Raw genomic sequence first — 25,662 nt, forward strand, 5'->3', positions numbered from 1 at the left:
TTAGCCTAACCTTGGCAGTTGCTATTGTGGCCGCTAACAGGCATAATTGTTGCATTTGTCTCAACAGTTGGTGTATTATCATATAGAGAAGCTGGTTAGCGTTACATGGTTTCAATTCATATGTCGCAGCTTCTTAACCACAGAGCATATAACTGTGCGGTGAAGCACAGATAATACGCTAAGGCTGTATTGGTCAATGGGACGCACCTGTAAGTGTGAAGCTCCAAGCCATAATTTAATTGTTAAGAAACGAAGATGTATGTATATAATATTTCAGCAGGAGCATGAGATATGAATGACGCGGTCGTGTACTGGTGCTGGTAGTCGGGCAAGTATTTAATCTGTTTGATGATTAATTAAAGCTGTAGTATATTTTGGTCCTTGATCTCGTACCGGCAGCGAATCAAAATCAAAAACCTACCAACTAGAAGCGCGGCAAACCAATCATCAATCGTAGATTTTCTGTTCAGGCTAGGATTCATATTTGGTTCTGCGGCCGCGCGATCCTCTTTTATTGGTTCACGAACATACTGGTGATCTCGCACGTAACACTAACTCCCCATATGATTTAATTTAATTCTATTATATGTAGAGCAGAATACAAGAAGTCGCAGCGATATATCCACATCTATCGTGGATAACAATACATCATATACCTTAAGACGAAGGCTACCCTCATTGTTGATCCGATTTGATGTCTTACTAACAATTATAAAGTACCCTAGACTCAAGAAGTTACTGTTCACATTTCAGATTTGCCTACAACAACCTGGGACTGCCTAGAGTCGATCCAGACTCACTAGTAGTGACAATTGGTGAACAAAACGGATCATTAGCACTGGATATAGGCGAGCTTGGCTGTGCAGATACTACTTCTACTGGCAGCGTCGGATCATCCCTCGTAGGGCTTCGCATGATCGGAGTCTCGACAATCACAAAACTGTCTTCTTCGCCCATGATTTCGACCAAATTATTGAATCGCACGGTTCCGGATTTCTTCGAAGACTCTAGATCTACTGGAGAAGTTGGACTGGACACAAATGTGGTCTGCGTCCCCTGTGTCATCTGATCCCAATGGGAAGGTGACAGATCAGATGTGTCGACCACCGGCGCGTCGACAACTCGTCCCTGATTGGTGGTGCCAGGAGCTGTGTCTTTATCCTTCAGCTTATCATCCCTTGTCTCACAAGCTGATTTGGATTCCACATCGACATACTTGGATTCCACCCTTTTGTTGTCGATTGTACTACATAATTGCTCAATTTGCACAGTAACAGGCACATCTGGTTTTATTGTCCGTATCGATGTCCGCTGTGAGCGTGAAGCAACAAATGCCCGCACCCTCGATTTCAGCCTTCGAAAAAAAGAAGCATCTTCACTATCCACACCTTTGTCGCGGCTTCTGAGACTTCCAGATGGTCCAGAGAGTTTACTTGATGATATGATAGGTTCAGAATTTCCCAGCGCTCTTGTACCTGCTATATCATCGATCTCACTGGTCGCAGCGCCAGTATCGACATTACCATTACCAATGCCAAGATGGACACCATTATTTCCCAAGCCATGCTGCCGATGACATGCTCTCCCTCGGATAGTCTCCGATGCGCAATGAAATATGGTGCTCACATGCGACAATTTTCTGGATGGTGAAATGCGTGGATTGCCGCTTTCCAGTTTTGAAACCTTCAATTTTGGCGATTCGATCAGGAAATCGTCATCTGAGATATCATGACTGACAGTACTGAGCAAGATGGTATTCGTATTATGGTCAGCTCTACTACCCTCAGAACTTGCCACGGGTATATTCACAAACCCTGAAGTCTGATCATAAGTGTTTAGCATTGTTGGACTGGGAAGATTAAACTTCACAGGTGGTTCGCTATTAGGCTGCGGAGAAGCCCGTCCTTTTTGCGATAATCTACGCCACAAAGTTGGCACATCATCAGATTTTTGTGCAGCGCTCGCTTCGGCAACGGAGCCCGCAACAATAATGTTGAGCCTTGCAATCGCTTCCTCCGTGTCGAAGTCATCGTCCTGCGTGGTATCCATCTCTTCTGATTGCTTCTCCTGTGGTATCTTGGTAGCAACAGATACCTGTTCAAGCTTTGGGTCTTCTCCTTTCATCTCCTCTTCATTACCGATGTTGTCTGGAATGTTTAGCGACCCGCCTGAAAAAAACCTTATCGGAGGCAGCATGGGAGCGCGCGAGCCCTTCGCCTCATCGCCAGCACGGCGATAGCGACGCCGTTTACTGTAACCAAACGTGAGCACGCTCTTTATGGTACCATGAAGTCCATCCTGACTATCCGAGCTACTCTCTTTCACTGGCTTGGACAAGCGAACCGCTGGAAAAGGACGCACGGGGCTACTAGAAAGGGCAGACAATTGTCCAGCCTGTCCGGCGGTGGATGTGAAAGCCTCAATCTTCGGCTGCGGTCCGCGCGGCGTAGGAAAGCGTGCCCGAATAAAATTTGACTGCGGATGGAAGTAGCCAATCCGAGGATACTTATTATCGTCATGGCTCCGAGAGCGACGAGGACGGTCATCGGCTCGGATCGCAGAGTAATCGCTGGCTCGCGCATTCCTGGAATCATCAGAGTCAGAAGACGACGGCGACGATGAATAAGACGAGGCTGACGAGGAGGAATCTTTAGGCAAGGGGCTTCGACGACGCGATGGTACCAGCTGGGAAGCTGACGGGCTGGAGACTTGCTTGTTGTAAAACGAGGCTAGCTTCTGATGAATCCCCATTTCGAACTTGACGATAAGCGTTAGTCTGCTGCCACTTGTAAAAAATCCCTCCAGAGCCGTAATACAAGGGCCAGAAGCAATGAGCTACAATAATTATTCGGCAACCGGTGAAGATGTAACGCATGGAAACACTCCTTTAGGCTGAGGATTAGTTCCTGGTCCACTTGCTAACTCCCAGACATGACGTGTAGGGAAATGACAACAACGGAGGGGATTGTACCCGTCAAAGCCACATGCACTGTGTAAGGCTCTTGTACCCGTCTCACATTTGTGTCTAGCACCAAATTTAGACCGGATGGAAGGCATGCCAGAAATATGACAGACAAAAACAACGAAATATGCTGGATAGATGCGCAACGGTTCGAGAAGTAATTGTCGATCATAACAGTGCTAGATGTAATCATCGATCATACTGTGAAAACGAGCCAAATAATTATACCCACTAATGAATAAAATGGGCAAGCAAAGTATGGCGCCATAAACTGTAGTCTAGTGAACTTGAGGGGAAATGATCAAAGCTGTGTAGGACGTCACTATTGCGGACGAGAGGGCGAGAATTTTCAGGGATTGGGAGAGGAGGAAGTTTACAGGTACAGCACAAAACTAACTTCGAATGCCGGCCACGCGAGTCAAATCTTCTTTTCCTGTCATCGCACTCCACACCCCCGCTTTTGAAAACGCTGATTTCAACTTCACATCTCGCCCGCTAACGACGACGACTCTTCTGCTTCTCCACAACCCACACTCCACTCTCCTGCGCAGGTATACATCCATCCATCGTGGAGCTCTTTGCAATTTCTACATGTGTTTCTGCCACAGTTCTTAAGAGTGGGCCCCATGACGTCTACAGTAATGTCTCCCGGGCTGCCCCCACAACCTCAGCCCACTCCTGCTGCTTGCATATGCCATCGTTCCGTCTACGACATCCCTGCGCCGCCGATATCCGACGTCGAGCTATTTCTGAGGACTTTCGTCCGCCTCTTTGCATATTCGGATCCTCCTCAAAAGTATCTGCCTAAAACATCGCATCAGATTTCCTCGGCTCCGCTACCCAAAAGTGATCTGCAACGGATACATCCTCAACAGCGACTCGGGGTCGTCCCCGAGGAGCCATCATCGTCGTCACCATCGACTCCATTATCATCAAGTCCCTGTCATGCTTCTATATTAAGTACTGACCTCTTCGCCGTGTGCACACAAGATTCGTCTCTTACGGCGCCACATGTGTTCTCGCCTGGGCCCGATGCTACCGGAGATCGAAATGAGGGTCCTGGAATTCCCCTGCCACCACTACCGCGAAGCTCTACAAGTTCCTTTTCGAAAATGCTATCGGATATAGCAATTCCGAAGCCATCGGAAACTGTCGATTATAAGAGAGCTATGCAGGAAATTGAGACATTGGAGCTATTAGTCTCCACGCGGGCGCCTGCATCACGATACCTCTCAGAGCGATCGGCGTCTGTGTCAACAACCACGAGTGAGCCATCTATGGAAGATGTGGAAAATTGGAATGGCGATGTCGAGGATTCCAGTGATATCAGAGAATGGTTTTTTATACCGGCACCCAGTCCTAGCATAGTGTATCACAGGCTACAGCCATCGAAGAAGCGTAGGCCAACTCTACCAAGTATTCAGTTCAGGGCTATCGACTTTCATGGCCCTACCTCGTCGATATCGACTACCACTCCATTGTCGTCGCTTGTCGCTAAGACCGGGCCGATATCTCCTACTAGCCTTCAATCAGAGGAAGGTCTTTTGAAAGACGAATATGAACCAATTTCTGAAATGGAATCATTAATCGCTGATCCAACCCTCACCGCGACGAAAATAATCGCACCGGCGCGGAAAAGACCGTACAAGATGCACGCCACAGCTTCGAATATACCCTCTTCATCTGGATATTTAATGACGTACTCAAGACGTGCTCCAGGGCAACAGTCGTTTTCATCCGTTACCACGTCAGGAACGACTGCAACAAGCACGTCAGGGTCCATATCTCTTCTATCTAGTTCTCCAGGTGTCGAACCATTATCTCCAAATTCCCTTAAGAGCAAATCACAGTCGGGTGGAAAACTGAAGTCGAAGCCGAAGCATCTCAGATTTTCTTCCAAGCAAAGGGCGCAATCGGATACTCCCGACATGGGGTCAAATGCTGGAGACATAGCGGCGGTCTCTCGATCGAATTCTGAGTCAGCATCAACCTACACTAGCACCACTGCCAAATCCAGCAAGGCGCAGGCTCCATATGGGGACAGTCCGAACTCTTCGTATTATGTGTTGACAAGTATGGGCGTCAAGTTAGTGACCCCTGGAAAAGAAGACGGCTCAGATTCTGTTGGCGAGCCGCTTGCTACGCCGCATCGGAAAGAATCTAGTTCTAGTAGTGGATCGGGATCGAGCTCTTGGTTTTTCGGGCGCAAGGGCCGAGGAAGTCAGGGAAGTCGAGCCAGTCAAGGAAGTCGAGTTAGTCAGGGAAGTCGAGCCAGTCAGGGAAGCCGAGCCAGTCAGGGAAGTCGAGCTAGTCAGGGAAGTCGAGCCAGTCAGGGAAGTTCTATAAGCAAGTGAAATTGTAAGAATAGGAGGACATTCGAGAAGAAATGCTAGTAGTTTTGTGTATACGGAATTGGTTACGAATGGAGTTTGGATCGTGTATTTTGTGATCACTGTTTTGCATCGGCCGGATCGAGTTTTGTACTGGTGATTTTGGATCTTCAATCGTTTGGGAATTTTGCATGTTTCGAAACTTATTTAAAATGATAACTGGTTATTTTGGAACCTCTATATTGACTTTCCTGTCTTGCATGGGTGAAATTTTACGAATTGAGACTTCGATTCTCGTCAATTAAACTTCCCGAATTGTAAATTCAATTGAGACGCGAACAGGACGCGTCATGCTGAAATTTACGCGGAGGTCACTGCGTGCAAAGTCGCGTCTCATCCCTGCGCTCCACCTCCTTTACTCACCATCAAGTAGCACGACATCTCCACCGCCTTTCATTGTTACATCTCTTCCTTTGCGCTGACTCCAATTTTTCACAATCACGTCGATCTGCCTCGCCGATGTCGTCGCCAGCAAGGTCTTCGCCTCCGGCGTCGTCTCCACCGCTGCAGTCGTCACATTCCGCACGCGCGACTCCCCGAGCCACCCGCCGTTCAACTGCTGCTATGGCCTCTTCTCCACTGTTCTACTCGTCATCACCATCTGCAGGACCGGCTCGTTCTCGTGCTGATCACCGTTCGGAGGATGGAGACGATGATCTGATGACTCCTCGTGTGGCTATGACCGTCCCTGCAGATACCTCACGTCGAGGTCGTCTCGACGACGTTTCTTCACCTTTGAGGTATTCATCGTCTTCATCACCCATTCGAGTAAGAAGCAGCAGCGCCGGCCGTAGTCGTTTGCAATCTGGGGGCTTGCAATCTGAATTGTATGTAAGGACAATCATCATGAGAAGAAAGAGAAATATTAACGGACAGATCTCACCATTTGACATCATCTACTCCTCGTCACTCTCGTCGCCGTGGTGATATCCATTCCTCTGGAATATTTTCTACACCTCTTCATCGCTCTAGGCGGAGTGTCCCTGGGGCCAATCCCTCGTCGGACCCGTCAGTGCCTTCGTCGTCATCTAACGCCGCAACATTTTCCGCCAACGATAACGTTCCATCTGATGCTGCAGCGGTTCCTTACAGAGTCGTCTGGGGCACCAACGTCTCCCTCACTGAAAGTACAAACCAGTTTCAAGGGTTTCTTCAAGGATTCCGCCGGAAATATCGTCTTGTCCAAGATGGAATTATTGTGCATCCAGGGGAGGGTGAGGAGCTCGTCTACGTCGACATGCTTCGGGAAATGTACCAGCTTGGAGTCACGAATCTCAATCTTGACGTTCAGGACCTAAGAGCGTATCCGCCGGCTCGCAGCCTTTACTACAACTTAATTCGATATCCTCAAGAGTTGATTCCAGTCATGGACCAGGCAATTCGGGATTGCGCGATTGAGATGCTTACTAGCATGAGTCTCTCGCAGGCAGAGATTGCCGCTCACGAAACACGGACGGTGTACAAAGTCCGACCGTACGGCTTACGTGAGGAAGACGGATGCAAGAAGGGATTGCGAGAGTTAAATCCTGGAGATATAGATAAGCTGATATCCATTAAGGGCTTGGTTCTTCGCAGCACACCAATTATTCCCGATATGAAATCAGCCTTTTTCAGATGCACTAAGTGCTCACACATTGTTATCGTTGATATTGATAGAGGTGTGGTCGCCGAGCCTACCAGTTGTCCGCGACAGGTCTGTAAAACCAAAAATTCCATGCAACTGGTTCATAACCGATGCGAGTACGCCGATAAACAGGTTATCAAGCTACAAGAGACGCCGGATGCTGTTCCAGACGGACAGACGCCACATTCTGTGGCTCTCTGTGTTTACGACGAATTGGTCGACGCTACAAAGGCAGGCGATCGAGTAGAAATAACTGGAATTTTCAGATCAGTTCCTGTTCGCGTCAACCCCCGGATGCGCACCATCAAGAGTTTGTTCAAAACTTACGTCGATGTTGTTCATATTCAGAAGGTTGATAAACGTCGCCTTGGCCTTGATTTGTCTACACTGACTCTGGAGGGAGAATTTGCGGAACAGGTTTCTACACAGACGAGCACAAATACCGATGTCGAGGAAACCCGCAAGATAACGGATGAGGATATTACGAAGATCAGAACCATGGCTATGCGAGACGACTTGTATGATCTTCTTTCCCGCTCACTTGCGCCATCAATTTATGAGATGGACGACGTCAAGAAGGGTGTTTTGCTTCAGCTTTTTGGAGGCACCAACAAGACCTTTGAGAAGAGCGGATCGCCACGATACCGCGGAGATATCAATGTACTATTGTGTGGTGATCCTTCAACTTCCAAGTCTCAACTGCTACAATATGTTCACAAAATTGCTCCTCGTGGCGTGTATACTTCTGGCAAAGGTAGTTCTGCCGTAGGTTTGACTGCTTATGTTACGCGAGATCAGGACACCAGACAACTTGTCCTTGAGAGTGGTGCTCTTGTTCTTTCGGATGGTGGTATTTGCTGCATTGATGAGTTCGACAAGATGTCGGACGCTACGCGGTCGGTTCTTCACGAAGTCATGGAGCAGCAGACAGTTTCTATTGCAAAGGCCGGTATTATCACGACGCTGAATGCGCGCACGTCGATTCTCGCTTCTGCGAACCCGATCGGCTCAAAGTATGATCCCAACTTGCCGGTTCCGCAGAACATTGATCTTCCACCAACCCTGCTTTCTCGATTTGACTTGGTGTATCTCATACTGGACAAAGTAGACGAGCAGACTGATCGACGACTCGCTCGGCATTTAGCTGGATTGTATCTCGAGGACACGCCAGAGACCGGTTCCCCATATGAAATTCTGCCGATTGAGTTCCTGACCTTATACATCTCGTACGCTCGTCAAAATATTCATCCAGTCATTACTCCTCCTGCGAAGGACGAGCTTGTTAAGGCTTATGTCGACCTCCGAAAGCTTGGAGAAGACGTTCGTGCCTCTGAAAAGCGAATTACAGCCACAACTCGTCAACTCGAGAGTATGATCCGACTCTCCGAAGCCCACGCCCGTATGCGTTTGTCTCAGGTAGTTACGACCGATGACGTTCAGGAGGCAGTTCGCCTTATTAGGTCAGCCATCAAAGACTATGCCACGGACCCCGTTACCGGCCGTATTGACATGGATCTCATCCAGACTGGTACGTCCGCCGCGCAGCGCCGAATGCGGTCTGATCTCCGGCGCGAAATATTGCGCGCGATTGAGCAGATGACTGTCGCCACAGGCGGTGCCGTGCGATATGCTGACTTACTGAAGCACATGAATGAGCAGGCCTCAGAGCATATTGAGAATTTGGACTTTGGAGACGCAATTCGGAGTCTGGACACGGAGGGGCTGGTTAGTGTGGTGGGAGACGGAATGAGAAGAATGATTAGGCGGATGGGAACTGCTTAGTTATGTTCCGTAGTTTATTTTATGTATTGTAATGGTATGGGTTGCTATAATATTCGTTTAATCTAGCCAGTCGATCTCAGAGAATTTGCGGCCTTAATTTATGCTGTGTATGATTTAATGATTGTATATTGGTTTAACTGGTTAAAAGTATCATACATTATATTATGTTTTCGTATTAGTCGCTCCTAAAAAGATGGCTGGTAGGTTTGAAGAAGCCAAATTAATATCTCGCTAACAAAACTTGAAGAGTCCTCATCATAACAAATCTAGCTCCTTACAGAAGCTCACCTGCCTTAATAGGCTTAGCGCACACCTAATATCGGGGGCTCGCGCACATCCAAGCCGCACCTCAGTCCCCAATCTTTTTGCGCGACTAATTTTTGGATTGCCTAACCATACACCTGCCTGAAACTCTTCGGCTCGACTTTACGCGGAGTCTTTCCTGACGCAGTAGTGTGTCCAACCGGTCAATACCAGTGGAAATCGAAGTCGGCTTCGGTATGAAGGAAACTGTCGTGGACACGCCGCCCAAGCGGATTACGGCTGTGCACTTTGGTGTGCTATCTCCGAAGGATATTGTTCATCAGGCCGAGATCGAAGTGTATACTCGTGAACTGTTCGATCTTGAGCAAGGACGGTTGCCGAAGGACCACGGGGCACTTGATAGGCGAATGGTATATTGTGATTTGAAAGGTTTAAATCGTGCGAGATGAGACTAACGCACACACAGGGAATTTCGAATAATTCTAGCGAGTGTCAGACTTGTCATGGCAAACTTGCGACCTGTCAAGGGCATTTCGGTCATATTCGGTTAGCACTTCCGGTGTTCCACGTTGGGTACTTTAAAAGCGTTATCTCAATTTTGCAGAATATTTGCAAGGTATCGTACTGGAGGGCAGTGGTACATGTCGCACTGTTACTAACATTCTATTGCAGGACTGCGCAGCGATTCTGCTCGATGATACCACGCGGCAACGGTTTCTCCATGAACTACGTCGACCTGGAATTGATAACCTTCGACGCATGCAAATCTTCAAGAAAGTCAACGAACAATGCCGAAAGCAACGAAAGTGTCTGCACTGTAACTCCATTAACGGTGTGGTTAAAAAAGCAGGACCCCTGAAAATAATTCACGACAAATTTCGATGGAGTGGCAAACAGATTGTTGACGAGAAAGTTGAATTTGATAAATCGTTCGAGTCGGCGAAGGCCTTTATTCCCGATTTAGAAAAGTTTCAAAAGAAGGCAATGGATGATTTGAATCCTCTTAAGGTGCTTAACCTGTTCAAGCGTATCTTACCATCAGATTGCGAGTTGCTAGGTATGGATCCTCAGGAAGGGCGACCAGAAATGTTTATTTGGCAATTTATCCCTGCACCACCAGTGTGTATTCGGCCATCCGTGCAGCAGGACAATGCCAGTAACGAAGACGATCTCACAGTCAAGCTCACTGATATTGTTTGGACTAGTTCACTGATCAAATCCGGTCTGGATAAAGGAATGACGATTGTGAATCTGATGGAACAGTGGGATTATCTGCAACTTTGTGTGGCAATGTATATCAACAGTGATACACCTGGAACATCCGGTCCAGGCGCGCCAGCTAAGCCCATTCGTGGTCTTTGTCAACGTTTGAAGGGTAAACAGGGTCGTTTCCGTGGAAATCTTTCTGGAAAACGCGTTGACTTCTCGGGCCGTACCGTAATCTCCCCTGACCCGAATTTGAAGATTAACGAAGTCGCGGTTCCCGACCGCGTTGCAAAGATTTTGACATATCCAGAGACAGTCAATCGTTACAACAAAGAGAAATTGAAGAATCGTATCATGAATGGTCCGGACGTACATCCTGGTGCGAACTATCTGGTCAAGGTAAACGAAACTGGCAAGCGATATCTGAAGTACGGAAACCGAACAATGATGGCGGATCAACTTCAAGAAGGTGATATCGTTGAGCGCCATCTTGAAGACGGTGATATTGTACTCTTTAATCGTCAGCCTTCACTCCACAGGCTCAGTATTTTGTCTCACTTCGCGAAAATCAGACCATGGCGAACGTTTCGACTTAATGAATGTGTGTGTACACCTTACAACGCTGATTTCGACGGTGACGAGATGAATTTACACGTCCCACAAACCGAAGAAGCGCGAAGCGAAGCTATGAACTTAATGGGTGTCAAGAACAACTTGATCACTCCACGAAACGGCGAGCCTATTATTGCAGCTACCCAGGACTTCATTACGGGCTCATTCTTGATTTCACGGAAAGACGCTTTTTTTGACCGTGCGCAGTTCTGCATGCTCTGCGCCATGATGTCGGATGGCGATATTCAGTTCGATTTGCCTCCGCCGGCAATCATGAAGCCAGTTTACTTGTGGACTGGAAAGCAGGTTTTCAGTGCCTTGATAAAACCCAACAAGGAATCTAATGTGGTCATCAACTTGGACGCAAAAAATAAGACCTATCAGGCGCCGGCGCATGGATATCCTCCAGACATGTCACCGAACGATGGGTATCTTGTTATTCGCGGAAGTCAGGTTATGTGCGGTTCCATGGACAAGAGCACATTCGGAGATGGAAAGAAATCATCAGTATTCTATGTGATTTTGAGGGATTACGGTCCGGATGAGGCAATCATGGCAATGAGCAGGATGGCCAAGCTTTGTGCTCGGTTTTTAGGCAACAGAGGATTTTCAATTGGTATTAATGACGTTACTCCGGGTAATGTCTTGAACAGCAAGAAGGATGTTTTGGTAGAGAAGGCATATTCCGCATGCGAAGACTTGATTGTCAGACTGAAGGAAGGAAATCTTGAGACGAAGCCAGGTTGCAACGAGGAGGAGACTCTGGAGATGGATATTTCCGGTATTCTCTCTAAAGTGCGAGAGGAGGTCGGAGAAATTTGCATCAATGAACTCGAAAAGTCGAACGCCCCGCTTATTATGGCGACTTGCGGATCCAAAGGTTCAACAATTAATGTGTCTCAGATGGTTGCTTGTGTAGGCCAGCAGATTATCTCAGGAAAGCGTGTCCCAAATGGTTTCCAAGACCGTTCGCTGCCTCATTTCCCAAAGCATTCGAAGCAGCCGCTCTCAAAGGGTTTCGTTCGCAATTCTTTTTACTCTGGATTGACGCCAACGGAATTTTTATTTCATGCAATTTCTGGAAGGGAAGGCTTGGTCGATACTGCGGTCAAGACTGCCGAGACTGGGTATATGTCTCGTCGATTGATGAAATCGTTGGAGGACTTGTCGATGCAGTACGATTCAACTGTTCGCAATTCAAGTAGCGGCATTGTACAGTTCCAGTATGGTGGTGATCGACTTGATCCACTTGATATGGAAGGTGATGCGAAGCCGGTGAACTTTGTGCGAACATGGAGTCACGCTATGGTATGGCGACGCTATATTTATGTATTACTATGAACTAGGCACTAATTGAGGTACTAGAATATTACGTTTGATAATGACGCTCGTGCTCTCTTGCCGCATGAGGCAATCCGTATTACGAACGAAGTGCTGAAGCCTCTTGAGGAGCGCATTGCACAGCCAGAGAGTGCGATGGAGAGGAAGGACGACGGTAGTTACGAATCACGTCTAGAGTGCGTCGACGAATATGAGTCGGAACGCGTGTTCTACCAGACAGTTCGCGATTTCGTGTATTCCAAAGCTTTTGCTCTTGCTGACTTACGTGTTCGTCGAAACCTCAGGAGAATGCTTTCTGAGACTGAGGCTGAAGATGCGAAGGACGATATGGATGACGATGCCACCGCTGCTGGTGTGGTCGCTATTAATCAGATCCTTAAGATCAGCGAGGAAACTCTACGTGAATTCTTGTCGCAATGTCTCAGGAAATACGAGAAATCCAAGGTCGAACCGGGCACTGCTGTTGGTGCTGTCGGTGCACAGTCGATTGGTGAGCCTGGGACACAAATGACATTGAAAACTTTTCATTTTGCGGGTGTCGCGTCTATGAACGTCACGCTTGGAGTGCCGCGTATAAAGGAAATTATCAATGCGGCAAAGACAATTAGTACACCAATTATCAAGGCGACTTTGGTTAACAGCGCCGATGAGCGCGCAGCGCGCATGGTGAAGGGCCGTATCGAGAAAACTCATTTGGAAGATATCATATTTTACATTGAAGATGTCTACCAAGAGTCTCGTGCTTATCTGTCTGCAAGACTGGACATGAAGACTATTGAGAATCTACAGCTGGAAATCAAGGTGGAGGATGTGGCTAGAGCAATCTGGCAAGCACCAAAGCTTAAAATTTCTCCGCAAGATGTCTCGATTGTCGGTAAGGATCGCATTCGTGTGTATCTTCCAGATATTGCAGAGAGAGATCGAAGGAAGGCGAAGTCGCTTGCGGATTCTGATATGTTCTACCGCTTACAACATCTTCAGCGTGTCCTTCCTAAGATTGTAGTGCACGGTATATCCACTGTATCTCGTGCCGTCATCAATATCAACAACAAGAAGGAGAAGGAGCTGTTAGCCGAAGGCTACGGCCTTCGCTCAGTGATGAACACTGATGGAGTACTTGGCACCAAGACCAAGACAAACCACGTCCTTGAGATGCGACAGACGCTCGGTATTGAGGCAGCAAGATTTAGCATCATTGACGAAATCGCTGAGACGGTGAGTTGGAAGGTCGACAAAGTGATATAGATAGGTGTGCTAATGTCTTGAGCAGATGTCGCAGTACGGTATGAGCATTGATCCTCGTCATATTCAGTTGCTTGGTGACGTTATGACGTACAAGGGTGAAGTTCTCGGAATCACGCGCTTCGGTCTTGCTAAGATGCGTGACAGTGTATTGCAACTCGCCAGCTTCGAGAAGTAAGTCGTAGTATGTACATTTAGAAGGACATGCTGTTTCTAACGAGTTTTTAGGACTACGGATCATCTCTTTGACGCTGCATTCCATATGAAGACAGATCTTATTGAGGGTGTCAGTGAGTGCATCATTCTCGGACAGCCGATGCGGATCGGTACGGGGGCATTCCAGCTTGTTCGGCGGACAGGAATGACATCAGGGGAGAACTTTGGACAGAAGCCAAATTTGTTCGAGGACTTATGTGCAGCTACTTCTGTTGAGTGAACAGGATGGCATGAAAATTGGGCGTGATTGTTACGTAAATTATTTATTGTTCTGGTGTTTAGATGGAGCCTTGGTGATTAAAAATATTGAGGTTAATTGAATAGATTCTAATTCCAAAAGTGGCTATGATTTCTTTTGCAATATATATGGAAGCGTTAGAAGTGAGCGCCATTGGCACACTGCAGATCTGATCTCGATCATGCATGAGGCGTGAGGAGGAGAAAGTCCGGAAGTCGCGGAGTGCTTTAACGTCAGTCACACCTAGCAAACAACTCACACTCCCGCAAAATTAAGCAGTAAGGGTGGACACGAATAACGTTTTCCTTGTCGTATTCGTTATTCGTATTCGCAGAAATTCCTTTATTCGTAATCTTATAATAGACGGTAGTCACGAAGGTCTTCTGTGAATTCATAGGACGCGTATCCTTTGCGGATGGATTTGTATTGAGAACTTATTGAGATCCATGAGTTGAAGTCCATGCTTCTGAGAGATCCACTAGAACCTGCAGAGACGGTCCTTGTATACAATGACCACTCTTGTGACAGCGCCGGCGTAGATTCTCTCCAGAAGTCTTCGTAACCCTTTCCTATTCCATCTGAGCGTTAGAGATAATTTCGGAGGTCTTCGCATTGCACGTCGAGGTCACTTCGCTGGTGGTCTGAGCTGACTCGCGCATAGCAGGTTGTGTGTTGTGCGTTTCGTCCTCCGCAAAGTCGGTTAATGCTAACCTATTGCGTCCTGGAATAAATATAACTTTACCATGGTTTGCCGACTTGGCGAGTGTGGATGCGGACACAATGTACTTCTTTCCGATGTCAAAGGCACGAATGTACATTTGGCCAATTTATAAATTATAATGTAGTATAATGTGTGTAATTATGGAGTTGCAAGGATTGTGACATCGGAGGTTTGGCAGTCTGAGGTTTGCATTCAAAATGACTGTATTTAACGTATTGTTTCGACACCGTATCTTTGTATATCCTGGGTTTGCTCTCAGTCTCATGTACATACCGGAATCCTCAAAAGCGCAAGACCTCCAAATAGACAAGGGCACACAAAACCACACGAACCCACAATAAAAGACAGGGCCATGACAAACGCAAGGACACAAACCAAGAATCTGAAGGATGAGCCGCATAATTGGCGGCTTCTTTCGAACTCCCCCCGGCAACATTCAGTTCTGCTCTTAAGGTGAGGTTTAGATCGAAATGTAATAGGAAAGCCATGTTATTGAATCGATGACACTCTAGCACCAGCCGCATGGCCAACCAGCACAAAGTACCATACCCATTATAGGAATTTGTTGACGTGACGGGTGCCATACTGTTTTCCAATTGTCAACGGAACGCGTCGCTAAATCATGGGATCTGGCATGCAGGGCGGGACCACCATATCTCGGCATTTTGTTCGCAAGTTCAAAATCCGCGGTTTGGTGGCCGTCTAAATCAACTAAGTGTGCATTCCTGACGGCGAATTGGATAACCCTAACATTCTCTTGCTGTATAACCCTAACCTTCTCGTGCTAGGCGAGCAATATCAGTTCCTATCCCGCTTATCTACTCTACGATCGTCTTTCGAATCGACAAGTTCGATGTCCAGTTAATATTTTGGTTACCAATGCGAGTTAGAGTATTTGGGAATAGTTTTTTGTATAATTATCTACAATAGGACGTTGGATTTTTGGAGTTTTTGGTGTAGTTAAGGGAGCAAAAAATCAAGAGCCCCGTGGTCGTGTGCATTAATCCGGACAATATTTACTGGGGAATGTGTATTCAAAATATAGGTGCAAATCTAAGGGGACGTATGGAAACAAATGGAAATGTACGGATCATACTCTTTCCTAGACGTCAGCTATCGCTGCATTTGTGGCTCTGAATGTACGACCCTATCACGCGATCACAGTATCTGAACTGACTACTATCTCTAACGAAATCGGTAGGATATCGGTTGGAATCATAGGGAGTCTAACGTAAAAGCATCAACTCCACAGAACAACAAGAGTTCGCTAACTGGCGACTGAAGTGCTGTTGGCCAGCGCGATACAGGTCGTCTTGGTAAGGGTGTTTTATCACCGGCTTCATTGAGCTTCATCTTAGAACAGACGCGAGATACGACGTAGTACATGACAAGAAACTGATTTAAGAGACCGGCATGGCTAAGCACATCAGCGCATCGGACCAATTATTTACTAGATAGATAGAGAGAGTGTCGGAGAGATAGCATGAAGAACATGGCTGAAACTGGAAGTTGCACGTAAAGCGGAAGGATGCAAGGGACAAAACCGGTAGCATTTTCAGGTACGTCATATCCACCATGGACGGCGTAATTGTAAACATGGGCCCCATGTTGAGAGTCGCTGGCGGCGCCAGAGACGCGTGTGATGAAGGTCAACTATCATAGGGGGCGGGTTTCATTTCCATGTGCATTAGTTTATGTTAACTAAACATCGGTACACTTGCGCCGCAATTGTCGTTGTCTATGAGGAAATGAAGTTGTAAGCCACCGCGTTTCTAAGACTTCGGAGCTCGGCTAGGGCTGCCCGCCAGCTAGGTCGCTGATTGATCGATTAATGGGGGCAATCGGATGTCAACGACTTGCGTAGCATTGACAGTGTGGCTGCGACTAAGAAACGCCATCTATTTGATTTCGCACGTCTATTCAATTAATAGTCGCTAGCTAGCTATACTTACGAGTGCATATCCTCCTTTCGATCATCTACTTGGTTAGATCGTCCTCAACGAACCTGGAAGGCGATCTGATCGGGCTATGGAGGACAGGTCGCGTCTTAGGTCCCCGACATTGTCACCAAGTAGCATTAAGCGAAGCTCGTCGCTGGCTCGACAGAAGATTGAAAAACTTCGGGAAAAAAGGAGGCGACGAAGGCATCATGATCGAGGAGAAGAGCACGGTGAAAAAGGCAGCGAATTAACGAAAGGGACGTTTAATGCCCTGAGCGAGCGACGCGATAGCATAGGGAGTAATTACTCGGGATCTAGTTTGAGTGGGAGGTGAGAAACATTTTTGCTCAATAAGCAATTGGATAGATTCACAATTGAATTATTTGCGTGAGGTAGACTAATTTGCGGTAGCGGTTCGGAATACATGTACAATGGTGAATCTGATCATGGGAGGGACGAAGACAACACGTCGCCCCTTACTCATGCCTTGACTCTACCGTCACCACCACCGACTCCGCTTGAACCAGAAATTATTACCAGTTTTCGTAAGAAGCAAGCAACGGCAAACAGTGCTCCTTTAGCCGACTCCGAAGGGAACACAAATGGAAATGAGGCTGGTACTGACGACGATAGCAATAATAGGGCAAGCGGTGTTCAATCTTCGAACTTGCTCACTGGCAATGCATTTTTTTCAAATATGTTATCAGCTGCACAGAATACATTTTCAAGCTTGACTACCGGTGCGGCCGTTAAACGGGATCAACAGCCAAGCTCGCCAGGCAATCGGCCCAGGGCAGAGACGGAGCCGATCCCACGGACTTCTGGCGAATTGGAAGCCACGCCTACTCCGTCAAAAGCGGTTGCTACACTTGGAAGGGGAGAATTATCGCTGTCCAGCATATTAGAGCTTAATGGGACAAATCTTGAGCTAGGGAACCAGAGGCCTTTAGAGGAGCAGCCACAGACTTCGGAGAGCGCGTCTATCACGCAATTATTGACACAGGCCACTGGTACCGAGGCTGTTGCACCAATGGAGAGATCATCATCCATCGCTCTATCGCCTTCTACGCGTCGGTCAGCATCAGTTCAGCGGCGACGCGGATCATCCGCGAGTCAGTCTGTCCCTCCAGTCACTTCTCCATTAATCGCCCCAGTCGCAGCTCCAAGGTTTACAGGTTTTGCTGTCGCGAGTAAGAAGAGAAACAGGGATTTCCATCAGTTGTTTCGATCAGTCCCAGAAGACGACTATTTGATTGAAGATTACGGTTGTGCCTTAAGTCGAGAAATTTTACTGCAAGGCAGGTTATATATATCCGAGCAGCATATTTGTTTCAATTCCAATATTTTCGGATGGGTTACCAATTTGGTTATATCATTCGACGAGGTAATGGCTATTGAGAAGAAGACCACAGTCGGTCTGTTTCCTAATGCGATTGTTATTCAAACGTTGCACGCAAGAAATGTATTCGCCAGTTTTATATCAAGAGATAGTACATACGAACTCATGTGTTCGATATGGAGGAATGGCGAGCAAGTAGCGTCCTCTGACTCTTTGGACGGGAGCGGCAGTGAATCAGACGAAGAGCTTGACACGTTTGGTGGAGACGAGTCGGAAGAAGAAAGTGTTGTCGAAGGTGGCGAGTCAGAAAAAGTGTCAGGTGAGGTTTCTGAGAACGCCGCTGGCGGAGAGGATATTGGGCCTTTGAAACATCCTCCTACTAAATGTGCGTGCAAGAGCAATGAACATTATGAGAAGGTTGTCTGCGACTTGTCTTTTTCCGCACCGATCGGTCGTATATGCAATTTGCTTTGGGGGGAGAACACTACGTGGATCGAATCATTCATGAAGAACGTTTTAAAGGTTATGGAATTGACTACACCCACACCATTTGCGGTTTTCGACCTCAGCGGAAAGAAGGCACGCACATTTAATTATATCAGACTACTGAATGGCAGCATCGGACCGAAGCAGACGAAGTGCTTGGCTACGGAAGCCATCGAACACTGGGAATTTGAAAACTACGTCACTGTAGTTGTGTCAACGGTTACACCAGATGTTCCCAATGGTAATATCTTCGTGACTAAGACACGGTACTGTTTAACGTGGGGTGAAAATAATACTACTCACATGCTGATAACATGCGGCGTTGAGTGGAGTGGAAAGAGCTGGATTAAAGGTGAGCATTTGCTTTTACTGTCTCCTGCTGGAATAATGGTGGCTAATTGTAAAATAGGCCCAATCGAAAAGGGTGCAAATGATGGCCAACAGCAAGTCGCCAACCAACTCGTCGCTGCGCTAAACGAAGAATTCCAGCCCAAAGCCAGAAAAGTTAAAGGACGCAAGAGGAGAGGTGGCAAGCACAAGGGAGTTCTTAAAGCCGCTGCGGAACACGAGACTGCAAAGAAAGAGGAGCCATTGTCCTTTTTTGCGACTATCATGAGCTTGTTTGGATTTGGTTCGGATGGCACGTACATCACATATGTTGTTATCGCGTTGTTCGCCGCCTTACTTATCGCGTCTCTTTGGCTGATATTCAAGGGAGGAAAGAAAGATAAGACAAGTAGATGGGATACATTGTGGGATATGGAAGAACAGAACTTATGGGAGTGGCTCGAAGATCGCACAGGTCACATCGGCGCCGCTATGGGTACAAAATCGCACTCAAATAGTACGCCTGTGCGTCCAAAAGGCTGGCTTAGTAGACGTGAGATTGAGGAAGCGATTCAAATCACGCAACGGCGACTTGACCTACTGACCAAAAAAATGGAGAATTATAAGGGGTAATTTTTGCGTTCGTTCATGTGGTCATTGTGTGTATTACTTCATTTATTTGGGATTGTCAATGTTGGTATTTTTCAGTGCATATGGTGTTTAATCTGTAAATGGTATTTTTACCCCATATGTCTAATGGTGATTGGTGTACACTACCGACATTGAAGTCCACGGACTCCAAAATTCATTGCCGCATTTGCTGCGGCGTTGACCTCGAACTTTACGTTAGCGGTGGTATATTAGACTCTAGGGAGGCGGATAAGGCTGTAAATGCGGCAGACTCATGTGCTCTTGCTCAAATGAAGGCTGGATGATACTCCTATTGCCGACCAGAAGACTGCAATGAACCTTTTGCGCAGTCAATTGTATATCGTTTTCCTATTAGCTAGGATGTTGTAGAGAATGCAGGTAAGCACGAGAAATTTTTAACATCAACAGAATGATAATCTGTTAGGCTAGAGTGGTCGACCCCGATGCTACAGCCATGTCTTCGCTCTGAGCACTTTTGAGTTAAGGTTCGACTGGGGCTGATTTATGACTCGAAATTGGCGGTCTTGCCACACGCATTGTTAAACTCAACACGCACTTTCTCGCACATTTTGGTTGTGTACTGATCAAGTGAGATACAGAAGTGGATTTTTGACTCTGAATTCCTTAGAGTGAATTACAATGGCCGCCTCGATTACCAGCAACGAAGGAAAAGTTGTCATGATTGACAACTATGATTCGTTCACATGGTATGCATGGTCTCCATTTTTTTCACGCACTACTACTGCTAGGGAGAGACTAAATCCTAACTTACTAAAAAGGAACGTGTACCAGCTACTATGTCAAGAAGGTGCTGACGTGGCAGTTTATCGGAACGATCAAATTACGATCGACGAGCTCGCGGCGCTGAAGCCCAGTCGACTGGTTATATCTCCCGGACCAGGGCACCCACTCTACGACGCGGGTATATCACGGGATGCAATTAAGTATTTTGCTGGCAAGATACCAGTTTTAGGAGTCTGTATGGGCGAGTACGTACTCTGACGTGTTGTGTGTCTCAGGATATCTACAGGGCTAAAGGCGTCAATTTTAGGCAGTGCATTTTCTCTGTTTTTGGCGGCACTGTGTCATCAGCAGGAGAGATCGTCCATGGAAAGACGTCCACTGTAGAGCACGATGGAAAGGGCATCTTCACCGATGTCCCTCAGCAAGTTGCAGTAACGCGTTACCATTCGCTCGCCGGGACATACGACACTCTTCCGGACTGCCTAGAAATCACTGCGCGAACGATCAATGGTATCATCATGGCTGTCCGTCACAAGATATACACCGTCGAGGGTGTCCAGTTCCACCCAGAAAGTATCCTAACGGAGGCCGGTAACCTAATGATTCGCAACTTCTTGAACACCCAGGGTGGCACTTGGGATCCGGCTGTGAATCAGAAGCCAATGGCTAATGGCAAGGTCAATGGCAAAGCTAAACAAAGTATTCTCGACGAGATTTATTCTCAGCGACGACTGGATGTTGACGCCCAAAAGCAGCTGCCAGCTTTCACGCCTTCGAATCTCCTCCAGCTTTACGACCTCGGAGTCGCCCCTCCTCAAATCGATTTCCCCGCTCGACTTCTCCAGTCCCGCACTGCTCTACTTGCCGAAATAAAACGAGCGTCGCCCTCGAAGGGCGAGATAGATGCTCTTGCCAATGCGGCCGCTCAGGCACGGCTGTATGCCCTTGCCGGTGCCTCAGCTATTTCGGTCCTTACCGAGCCGCATTGGTTTAAGGGTACCATTGAGGACATGCGATACGCTAGAATTGCCATTGACAGACTGCCAAACAGGCCAGCTGTACTTCGTAAGGAATTTGTGTTTGATGAATACCAGATCCTCGAGGCCCGTTTGAACGGTGCGGACACGGTTCTGCTTATCGTCAAGATGCTAAACGACGACGAGCTTCCACGGCTGTACAAGTACTCAAAGTCGCTCGGCATGGAGCCGTTAGTGGAAGTCAACTCTGCGGAAGAGATGGGACGTGCTATCGAGCTTGGTGCGAAGGTAATTGGGGTAAACAATCGTAATCTACATTCTTTCGACGTTGACTTGGGTACTACTTCGTCACTTGTTTCAATGGTTCCCGAGGGTACCATATTGTGCGCCTTGAGCGGTATTTCTTCTCGCTCGGATATTGAGAAATATCTTTCGGAGGGAGTGCGAGGATTTTTGGTTGGTGAGGCATTGATGAGAGCGCCCGATACTTCAGCGTTTGTTCGTGAGCTGATTGGGTAAAGTGGCATTGAAGAATATAGAGATATTCCGGTAGATTAGCAATTAAAATTGGTTTGGTTTGGTGTTGAATTTATTATGAACTAACATAAGTGGACGAGATATGTTCATGGCGGTTTGCAACCGTCAAGAAGTGCATGGTTCATAGCACTATCACCTATTGCTGACGCCAGAGGTGGCATGTGTTCAACAAATTGATCCAGTGACCGCCTACGCAGAGTTAGAATATGACGTATGATGAATGATGCAATTGTCGAGGCTGTTTGTGTTATGTCTACGCAATTTTCGAGTGGAGTCTTTGCTGCATGCGTAACCGGGCTCATGCCGGTCTCAATGTAACAGTCGCCCGTTTGCGTCCCCATTCCCCTAGATCCTGCATGGAAGCATTCTATACACCATCCTTGCTGCATGCCGCTCAGTCCCTTGATTTCAGCTTAATAAGTTGTCTAACACACTCTTGTCTGCCTCCGTTTGTTAACCTCGCGTCCGAGTTACGGCGTAGGGATTCGGAGACCGCCATTGGGAACTTCGACCCGATTCCAGCAGATGAGACAACAGCATTGACGGCCTTCACGTAGCAAGACATGCCGTATGTCAACACTCAACAACCGACTGTGGGAAAGCGGTTGTGCAGCACTTTAGAGTGTACGATTCAATGAATCGCCACGATCTCCTGGCAAACTTCCTAACCTTTCCACAGGAACTGTATCGAGAATGACTGGAACTCTATGCTTTAGAATGGAGTACGAATAGTCACAATCCAGCCGTGCACGCCGCTTCGCCTCACCCCACACCCGCTCGATAAAATTGCATTCGCAATGAAACTTGGGGTACATCGCGAAGTAATGAGGCGTTCGCGCCAGACCTCTTCCAGCTAAGTCAGATTGCTGGGACGATACGTGGGTTGCGCAGCACGACGGATTGGGGTTATCTCGAACTTTCAATTCTGCTACCTTAGCATTGCACCTGCATTTGTGTCCGTCCTTCCATAATCCTCGCTCCTGTAGAATCGTTCTTATACCCTTCTGAAGCCCACGTTTCATAGCATCAGGATGACCATCAGGATAAATCATGGCCTGCTCTATTACGTTGCCATCTGGCGCCTTGTAGAACCCTTTTCTAAGGCGACATGCTCTATTAAATGGAGAGAATGTGTGAGTCCTACAGAGTAAAAATGAGCTGAAAAGGTGTGTCGTGCGGCTCATCGGAACAGTTCGGTCGATGCCCAAGTACTAGGCTAAGGTGCCAACCGTAGGTAGACCTTTACGTCCCTCGCTACGACGCAGAGGTACAATGCCTGGCTACTATATCTGCTGCAAGAATGGTCGAATCAATTCTACCTAAGCGTCCAATCTCTGACTCGATAGCAGAACAATTGGCTACGCATACTGCGACTGAAGTCTACCACAAGAGATCAAGGACGAGTAACAAGCAGAGTGCAATTACGGTTCACATGAACCATCCTCTTGGAATAAGGCCGTTAGGAAACTTGATCTTGTGTGATAATGACGCGTATGTTTCAAGTTCCCAGATTCGGGCAAAGCTCCTCGGATATTTTGCAATTTTACCGGACGAGTTAATTTCGTTGTTCTTGCAGACCTTGGGAGCCACGGAATTGCGGAGGCTGGGATATTCGAGTCGAATATTTAGCGCGTTCGCGGCTCAAGATGATTTATGGAAGCAATTGTTTGTAATGTATGGAGCACTAACTAATGTGAGACACATTTGTGGATGTGTGCTAACGGATTTCGTAGTAGGGCGAAGTCGCCTCATAGATGGCACGGCACATGGCGTCGAACGTATCTAGAAATCGACGAGGAGAATGAGGCAACATTTCAATGTCATGGATTTTACTCGGATACATTGTACAGACCATTCTTTTGTGCGTCATTTAATTTGACAGAGTACTTGCAGAACTTGCGGACTACTGGATCCGAGTCAAGAACAATTCCACGTCTGTCGCAATGCCCTTCAAAAAACGAGTTCGACACACACTGGGCATTCAGGCCGTTTATATTGGAACAGCATGAATGGCCCACGTGGACTATTAAAGATTTAGAACGAGAGTACGGCTCATTAAGATTTATTCAAGAGTGCGTTCAATGGCAACTTGCGGTTTATTCCCAGTATATGCAACATAATACGGATGAGAGCCCGCTATATCTTTTCGACCGCGAATTCGCTGATAAGACCAAACTGGCCGCGGAATATAAGGTTCCGGACATCTTTGCGGCAGATTATTTCAAGGTTTTGGAGTCCATTCGACCAGACTACCAATGGCTCATTATCGGTCCTGAAAGAAGTGGAAGTACGTTTCACAAGGATCCCAATGCGACATCGGCGTGGAACGCAGTCATTGAAGGCGAGAAATATTGGATCATGTTTCCACCGGACGTCCTACCCCCTGGAGTATTCACATCACATGGTAAGAAAGACTCTCTGCATGTTGCCTAAGCCAATGCCTAACTTTTATCAAGATGAAAGCGAGGTAACAAGTCCGCTCTCCATAGCTGAGTGGATACTTGGATTCCACAAAGCGGCCATGTCGACCCCAGGGTACGTCGATGGTTTTTGTGGGGCCGGGGAAGTATTGTATGTCCCTTCAGGTTGGTGGCATCTCGTTGTCAATCTGAGGAATACGGCTGCTATTGTAAGTCATTGTTGTACGGTGCTCCACAGACGTTCTAACAGGGCTAGACCCAAAATTTTGTACCACTACCTCACGTAATGAGCGTATTGAAATTCTTTCACCATAAAAAGGACCAAATCTCCGGATTCCGGCAATCGCAATTGTCAGACGACGATGACGAAAATGAGGCACCAGCGATGGATGTCCTCAGTATTTTCATACAGAGGCTCAAAGATTCCAAGACTCTACCGGAGAGCACTATTCAGAAGATTGATAAATGGTCAAACTCTCTAGGAGAGTCAAAGTGGACTAAATTGACGGACGAGAAGGAGGATTCTTTCAGTTTTGGCTTTGGGGAAGGCAGTTCTGACGAAGAGTCGTAAATCTTACGGTCCAAATCATACATAATTTATTACTAACAAGGGTTCATATATTCTTCTTCCTTGTTTACATCAGTTTCCATGTTCCCGGTAGCATTTTCTGTCATGATTTGAAACTATATATTCCACCCTTGTCGGCGACATCGACCGAGATCTTGCTCTCTTCAACGGCGACGCCGTCCACCTCAAGACCGGCATCAATGTGGTCGCCAGGGACCACAGCACCGACGCCCTTAGGAGTACCAGTGAGAACAATATCGCCTGGCTCAATGGTCATGACACTAGAGATAGCCGACAAAAGTTCAGGGATGGGGAACATCATGAGGTTGGTGGAATCCTTCTGGTTTGGTGGGTTCTTGCCGTTAACGGAGAGGAAGAGAGTCACATCGGCGGGGTTAGGGACCTTGGCCTTGGGAATGAAGTCCCTACCGGGCACAGTTAGGAGTAATAGAGCAAACATAATAATTGACATACGAGATTGGCAGGAAAGTATCGAAGCCTTTTGCCGTGGTCCATGGGAGACCTTTCTTCTTGATGTCATCCTGGACATTCCGAGCAGTCATATCAATGGCGACAGTGTAGCCTTCAAACACGTAGTTAGATTTTAGTATGCAATATTCCTCAACAACATTAGAATACCAGCAATGTGATCAATAGCCTCCTTCAAGGCTTCAGCAGGAGCCTTATTTTTGTATTCGAAGTCCCTCATTGTCTTGCCCATAACCAATGCCAATTCAACCTCATAATGCAGATTAACGCCCATAGGAGCCAAAATAGGACCTTTTCCGGGAAGCAACATCGACGACGGCGGCTTCAAGAAAAAAAATGGCTGGGATGGGCGCGCATTGTTGAGCTCCAGTATATGGTCATAGTAATTTCTGCCAATGCAGACGACTTTTCGGCACTTCTCCGCGAAAGCTGTGCTCATGTTGGATATAAAATAACTCAACTCAATTTAAATGCCTGAGAATCACCTGCTTTTGCCGAATTGCTCAAATTTAGCGGAGAGTTGGCGATAGAGAGGGAAAAAGGTCTCCTGCGGTACTTCTCGAACCATAATTTGGCCCCTCCCTGG

At 47.2% G+C, this 25,662-nt stretch overlaps 8 protein-coding genes across 8 annotated transcripts; 6 read left to right on the forward strand and 2 right to left on the reverse strand.

The window, feature by feature from the left end:
- Positions 1 to 422: 422 nt before the first annotated feature.
- Positions 423 to 3,015, reverse strand: V1508DRAFT_20735 (uncharacterized protein). The gene is made up of 2 exons (XM_066936228.1): positions 2,972 to 3,015; positions 423 to 2,885 (listed from the first exon to the last, which is right to left on the reverse strand). The coding sequence occupies exon 2, from the start codon at positions 2,749 to 2,751 to the stop codon at positions 760 to 762; it is 1,992 nt and encodes a 663-aa protein (XP_066797451.1). The 5' UTR covers positions 2,752 to 2,885; positions 2,972 to 3,015; the 3' UTR covers positions 423 to 759.
- Positions 3,016 to 3,341: 326 nt separating this feature from the next.
- Positions 3,342 to 5,526, forward strand: V1508DRAFT_412686 (uncharacterized protein). Its single transcript, XM_066939660.1, has one exon. The coding sequence runs from the start codon at positions 3,589 to 3,591 to the stop codon at positions 5,314 to 5,316; it is 1,728 nt and encodes a 575-aa protein (XP_066797452.1). The 5' UTR covers positions 3,342 to 3,588; the 3' UTR covers positions 5,317 to 5,526.
- A 193-nt stretch (positions 5,527 to 5,719) lies between these two features.
- Positions 5,720 to 8,939, forward strand: V1508DRAFT_412687 (MCM2/3/5 family-domain-containing protein). Its single transcript, XM_066939661.1, has 2 exons — positions 5,720 to 6,179; positions 6,229 to 8,939. Exons 1-2 carry the CDS (start codon positions 5,812 to 5,814, stop codon positions 8,756 to 8,758), a joined length of 2,898 nt encoding a protein of 965 aa, XP_066797453.1. The 5' UTR covers positions 5,720 to 5,811; the 3' UTR covers positions 8,759 to 8,939.
- A 208-nt stretch (positions 8,940 to 9,147) lies between these two features.
- V1508DRAFT_437908 (uncharacterized protein) lies at positions 9,148 to 14,018 on the forward strand. The gene is made up of 6 exons (XM_066942157.1): positions 9,148 to 9,432; positions 9,489 to 9,638; positions 9,695 to 12,148; positions 12,206 to 13,396; positions 13,452 to 13,597; positions 13,652 to 14,018. The coding sequence occupies exons 1-6, from the start codon at positions 9,259 to 9,261 to the stop codon at positions 13,857 to 13,859; spliced, it is 4,323 nt and encodes a 1,440-aa protein (XP_066797454.1). The 5' UTR covers positions 9,148 to 9,258; the 3' UTR covers positions 13,860 to 14,018.
- A 2,398-nt stretch (positions 14,019 to 16,416) lies between these two features.
- On the forward strand, positions 16,417 to 19,652 carry V1508DRAFT_20912 (uncharacterized protein). Its single transcript, XM_066936235.1, has 3 exons — positions 16,417 to 16,868; positions 16,950 to 18,715; positions 18,773 to 19,652. Exons 1-3 carry the CDS (start codon positions 16,627 to 16,629, stop codon positions 19,321 to 19,323), a joined length of 2,559 nt encoding a protein of 852 aa, XP_066797455.1. The 5' UTR covers positions 16,417 to 16,626; the 3' UTR covers positions 19,324 to 19,652.
- A 240-nt stretch (positions 19,653 to 19,892) lies between these two features.
- Positions 19,893 to 21,975, forward strand: V1508DRAFT_454384 (indole-3-glycerol phosphate synthase-domain-containing protein). Its single transcript, XM_066942577.1, has 3 exons — positions 19,893 to 20,048; positions 20,121 to 20,330; positions 20,393 to 21,975. The coding sequence occupies exons 1-3, from the start codon at positions 19,981 to 19,983 to the stop codon at positions 21,579 to 21,581; spliced, it is 1,467 nt and encodes a 488-aa protein (XP_066797456.1). The 5' UTR covers positions 19,893 to 19,980; the 3' UTR covers positions 21,582 to 21,975.
- A 924-nt stretch (positions 21,976 to 22,899) lies between these two features.
- On the forward strand, positions 22,900 to 24,590 carry V1508DRAFT_350982 (uncharacterized protein; the record flags this gene model as incomplete). Its single annotated transcript, XM_066936800.1, has 4 exons — positions 22,900 to 23,273; positions 23,333 to 24,003; positions 24,056 to 24,228; positions 24,276 to 24,590. The coding sequence occupies 4 exons, from the start codon at positions 22,900 to 22,902 to the stop codon at positions 24,588 to 24,590; spliced, it is 1,533 nt and encodes a 510-aa protein (XP_066797457.1).
- A 3-nt stretch (positions 24,591 to 24,593) lies between these two features.
- On the reverse strand, positions 24,594 to 25,599 carry V1508DRAFT_412704 (uncharacterized protein). Its single transcript, XM_066939662.1, has 3 exons — positions 25,227 to 25,599; positions 25,062 to 25,170; positions 24,594 to 25,012 (listed from the first exon to the last, which is right to left on the reverse strand). The coding sequence occupies exons 1-3, from the start codon at positions 25,513 to 25,515 to the stop codon at positions 24,691 to 24,693; spliced, it is 720 nt and encodes a 239-aa protein (XP_066797458.1). The 5' UTR covers positions 25,516 to 25,599; the 3' UTR covers positions 24,594 to 24,690.
- Positions 25,600 to 25,662: the final 63 nt, after the last annotated feature.

The sequence above is a fragment of the Lipomyces doorenjongii genome (assembly GCF_038497915.1).
Source record: "Lipomyces doorenjongii strain NRRL Y-27504 unplaced genomic scaffold V1508scaffold_10, whole genome shotgun sequence".
NCBI lineage: Eukaryota > Fungi > Ascomycota > Lipomycetes > Lipomycetales > Lipomycetaceae > Lipomyces > Lipomyces doorenjongii.

Excerpts from the sequence above, each read along its gene's own strand:
- V1508DRAFT_20735 (XM_066936228.1), bottom strand. The coding sequence starts at position 2,751 with ATGGGGATTCATCAGAAGCTAGCCTCGTTTTACAACAAGCAAGTCTCC.
- V1508DRAFT_412686 (XM_066939660.1), top strand. The coding sequence starts at position 3,589 with ATGACGTCTACAGTAATGTCTCCCGGGCTGCCCCCACAACCTCAGCCC.
- V1508DRAFT_412687 (XM_066939661.1), top strand. The coding sequence starts at position 5,812 with ATGTCGTCGCCAGCAAGGTCTTCGCCTCCGGCGTCGTCTCCACCGCTG. Across the intron at positions 6,180-6,228 it reads GGGGGCTTGCAATCTGAATT|ATCTCACCATTTGACATCAT; the intron begins GTATGTAAGGAC and ends ATTAACGGACAG.
- V1508DRAFT_437908 (XM_066942157.1), top strand. The coding sequence starts at position 9,259 with ATGAAGGAAACTGTCGTGGACACGCCGCCCAAGCGGATTACGGCTGTG. Across the intron at positions 12,149-12,205 it reads GAACATGGAGTCACGCTATG|AATATTACGTTTGATAATGA; the intron begins GTATGGCGACGC and ends TTGAGGTACTAG. Across the intron at positions 13,397-13,451 it reads TTGACGAAATCGCTGAGACG|ATGTCGCAGTACGGTATGAG; the intron begins GTGAGTTGGAAG and ends TGTCTTGAGCAG.
- V1508DRAFT_20912 (XM_066936235.1), top strand. The coding sequence starts at position 16,627 with ATGGAGGACAGGTCGCGTCTTAGGTCCCCGACATTGTCACCAAGTAGC. Across the intron at positions 16,869-16,949 it reads GGATCTAGTTTGAGTGGGAG|CGGTTCGGAATACATGTACA; the intron begins GTGAGAAACATT and ends AATTTGCGGTAG. Across the intron at positions 18,716-18,772 it reads TGGAAAGAGCTGGATTAAAG|GCCCAATCGAAAAGGGTGCA; the intron begins GTGAGCATTTGC and ends ATTGTAAAATAG.
- V1508DRAFT_454384 (XM_066942577.1), top strand. The coding sequence starts at position 19,981 with ATGGCCGCCTCGATTACCAGCAACGAAGGAAAAGTTGTCATGATTGAC. Across the intron at positions 20,049-20,120 it reads AACTATGATTCGTTCACATG|GAACGTGTACCAGCTACTAT; the intron begins GTATGCATGGTC and ends CTTACTAAAAAG. Across the intron at positions 20,331-20,392 it reads TTAGGAGTCTGTATGGGCGA|GCAGTGCATTTTCTCTGTTT; the intron begins GTACGTACTCTG and ends CGTCAATTTTAG.
- V1508DRAFT_412704 (XM_066939662.1), bottom strand. The coding sequence starts at position 25,515 with ATGAGCACAGCTTTCGCGGAGAAGTGCCGAAAAGTCGTCTGCATTGGC. Across the intron at positions 25,171-25,226 it reads GGCTATTGATCACATTGCTG|GCTACACTGTCGCCATTGAT; the intron begins GTATTCTAATGT and ends ACGTGTTTGAAG. Across the intron at positions 25,013-25,061 it reads GATACTTTCCTGCCAATCTC|GGACTTCATTCCCAAGGCCA; the intron begins GTATGTCAATTA and ends TGTGCCCGGTAG.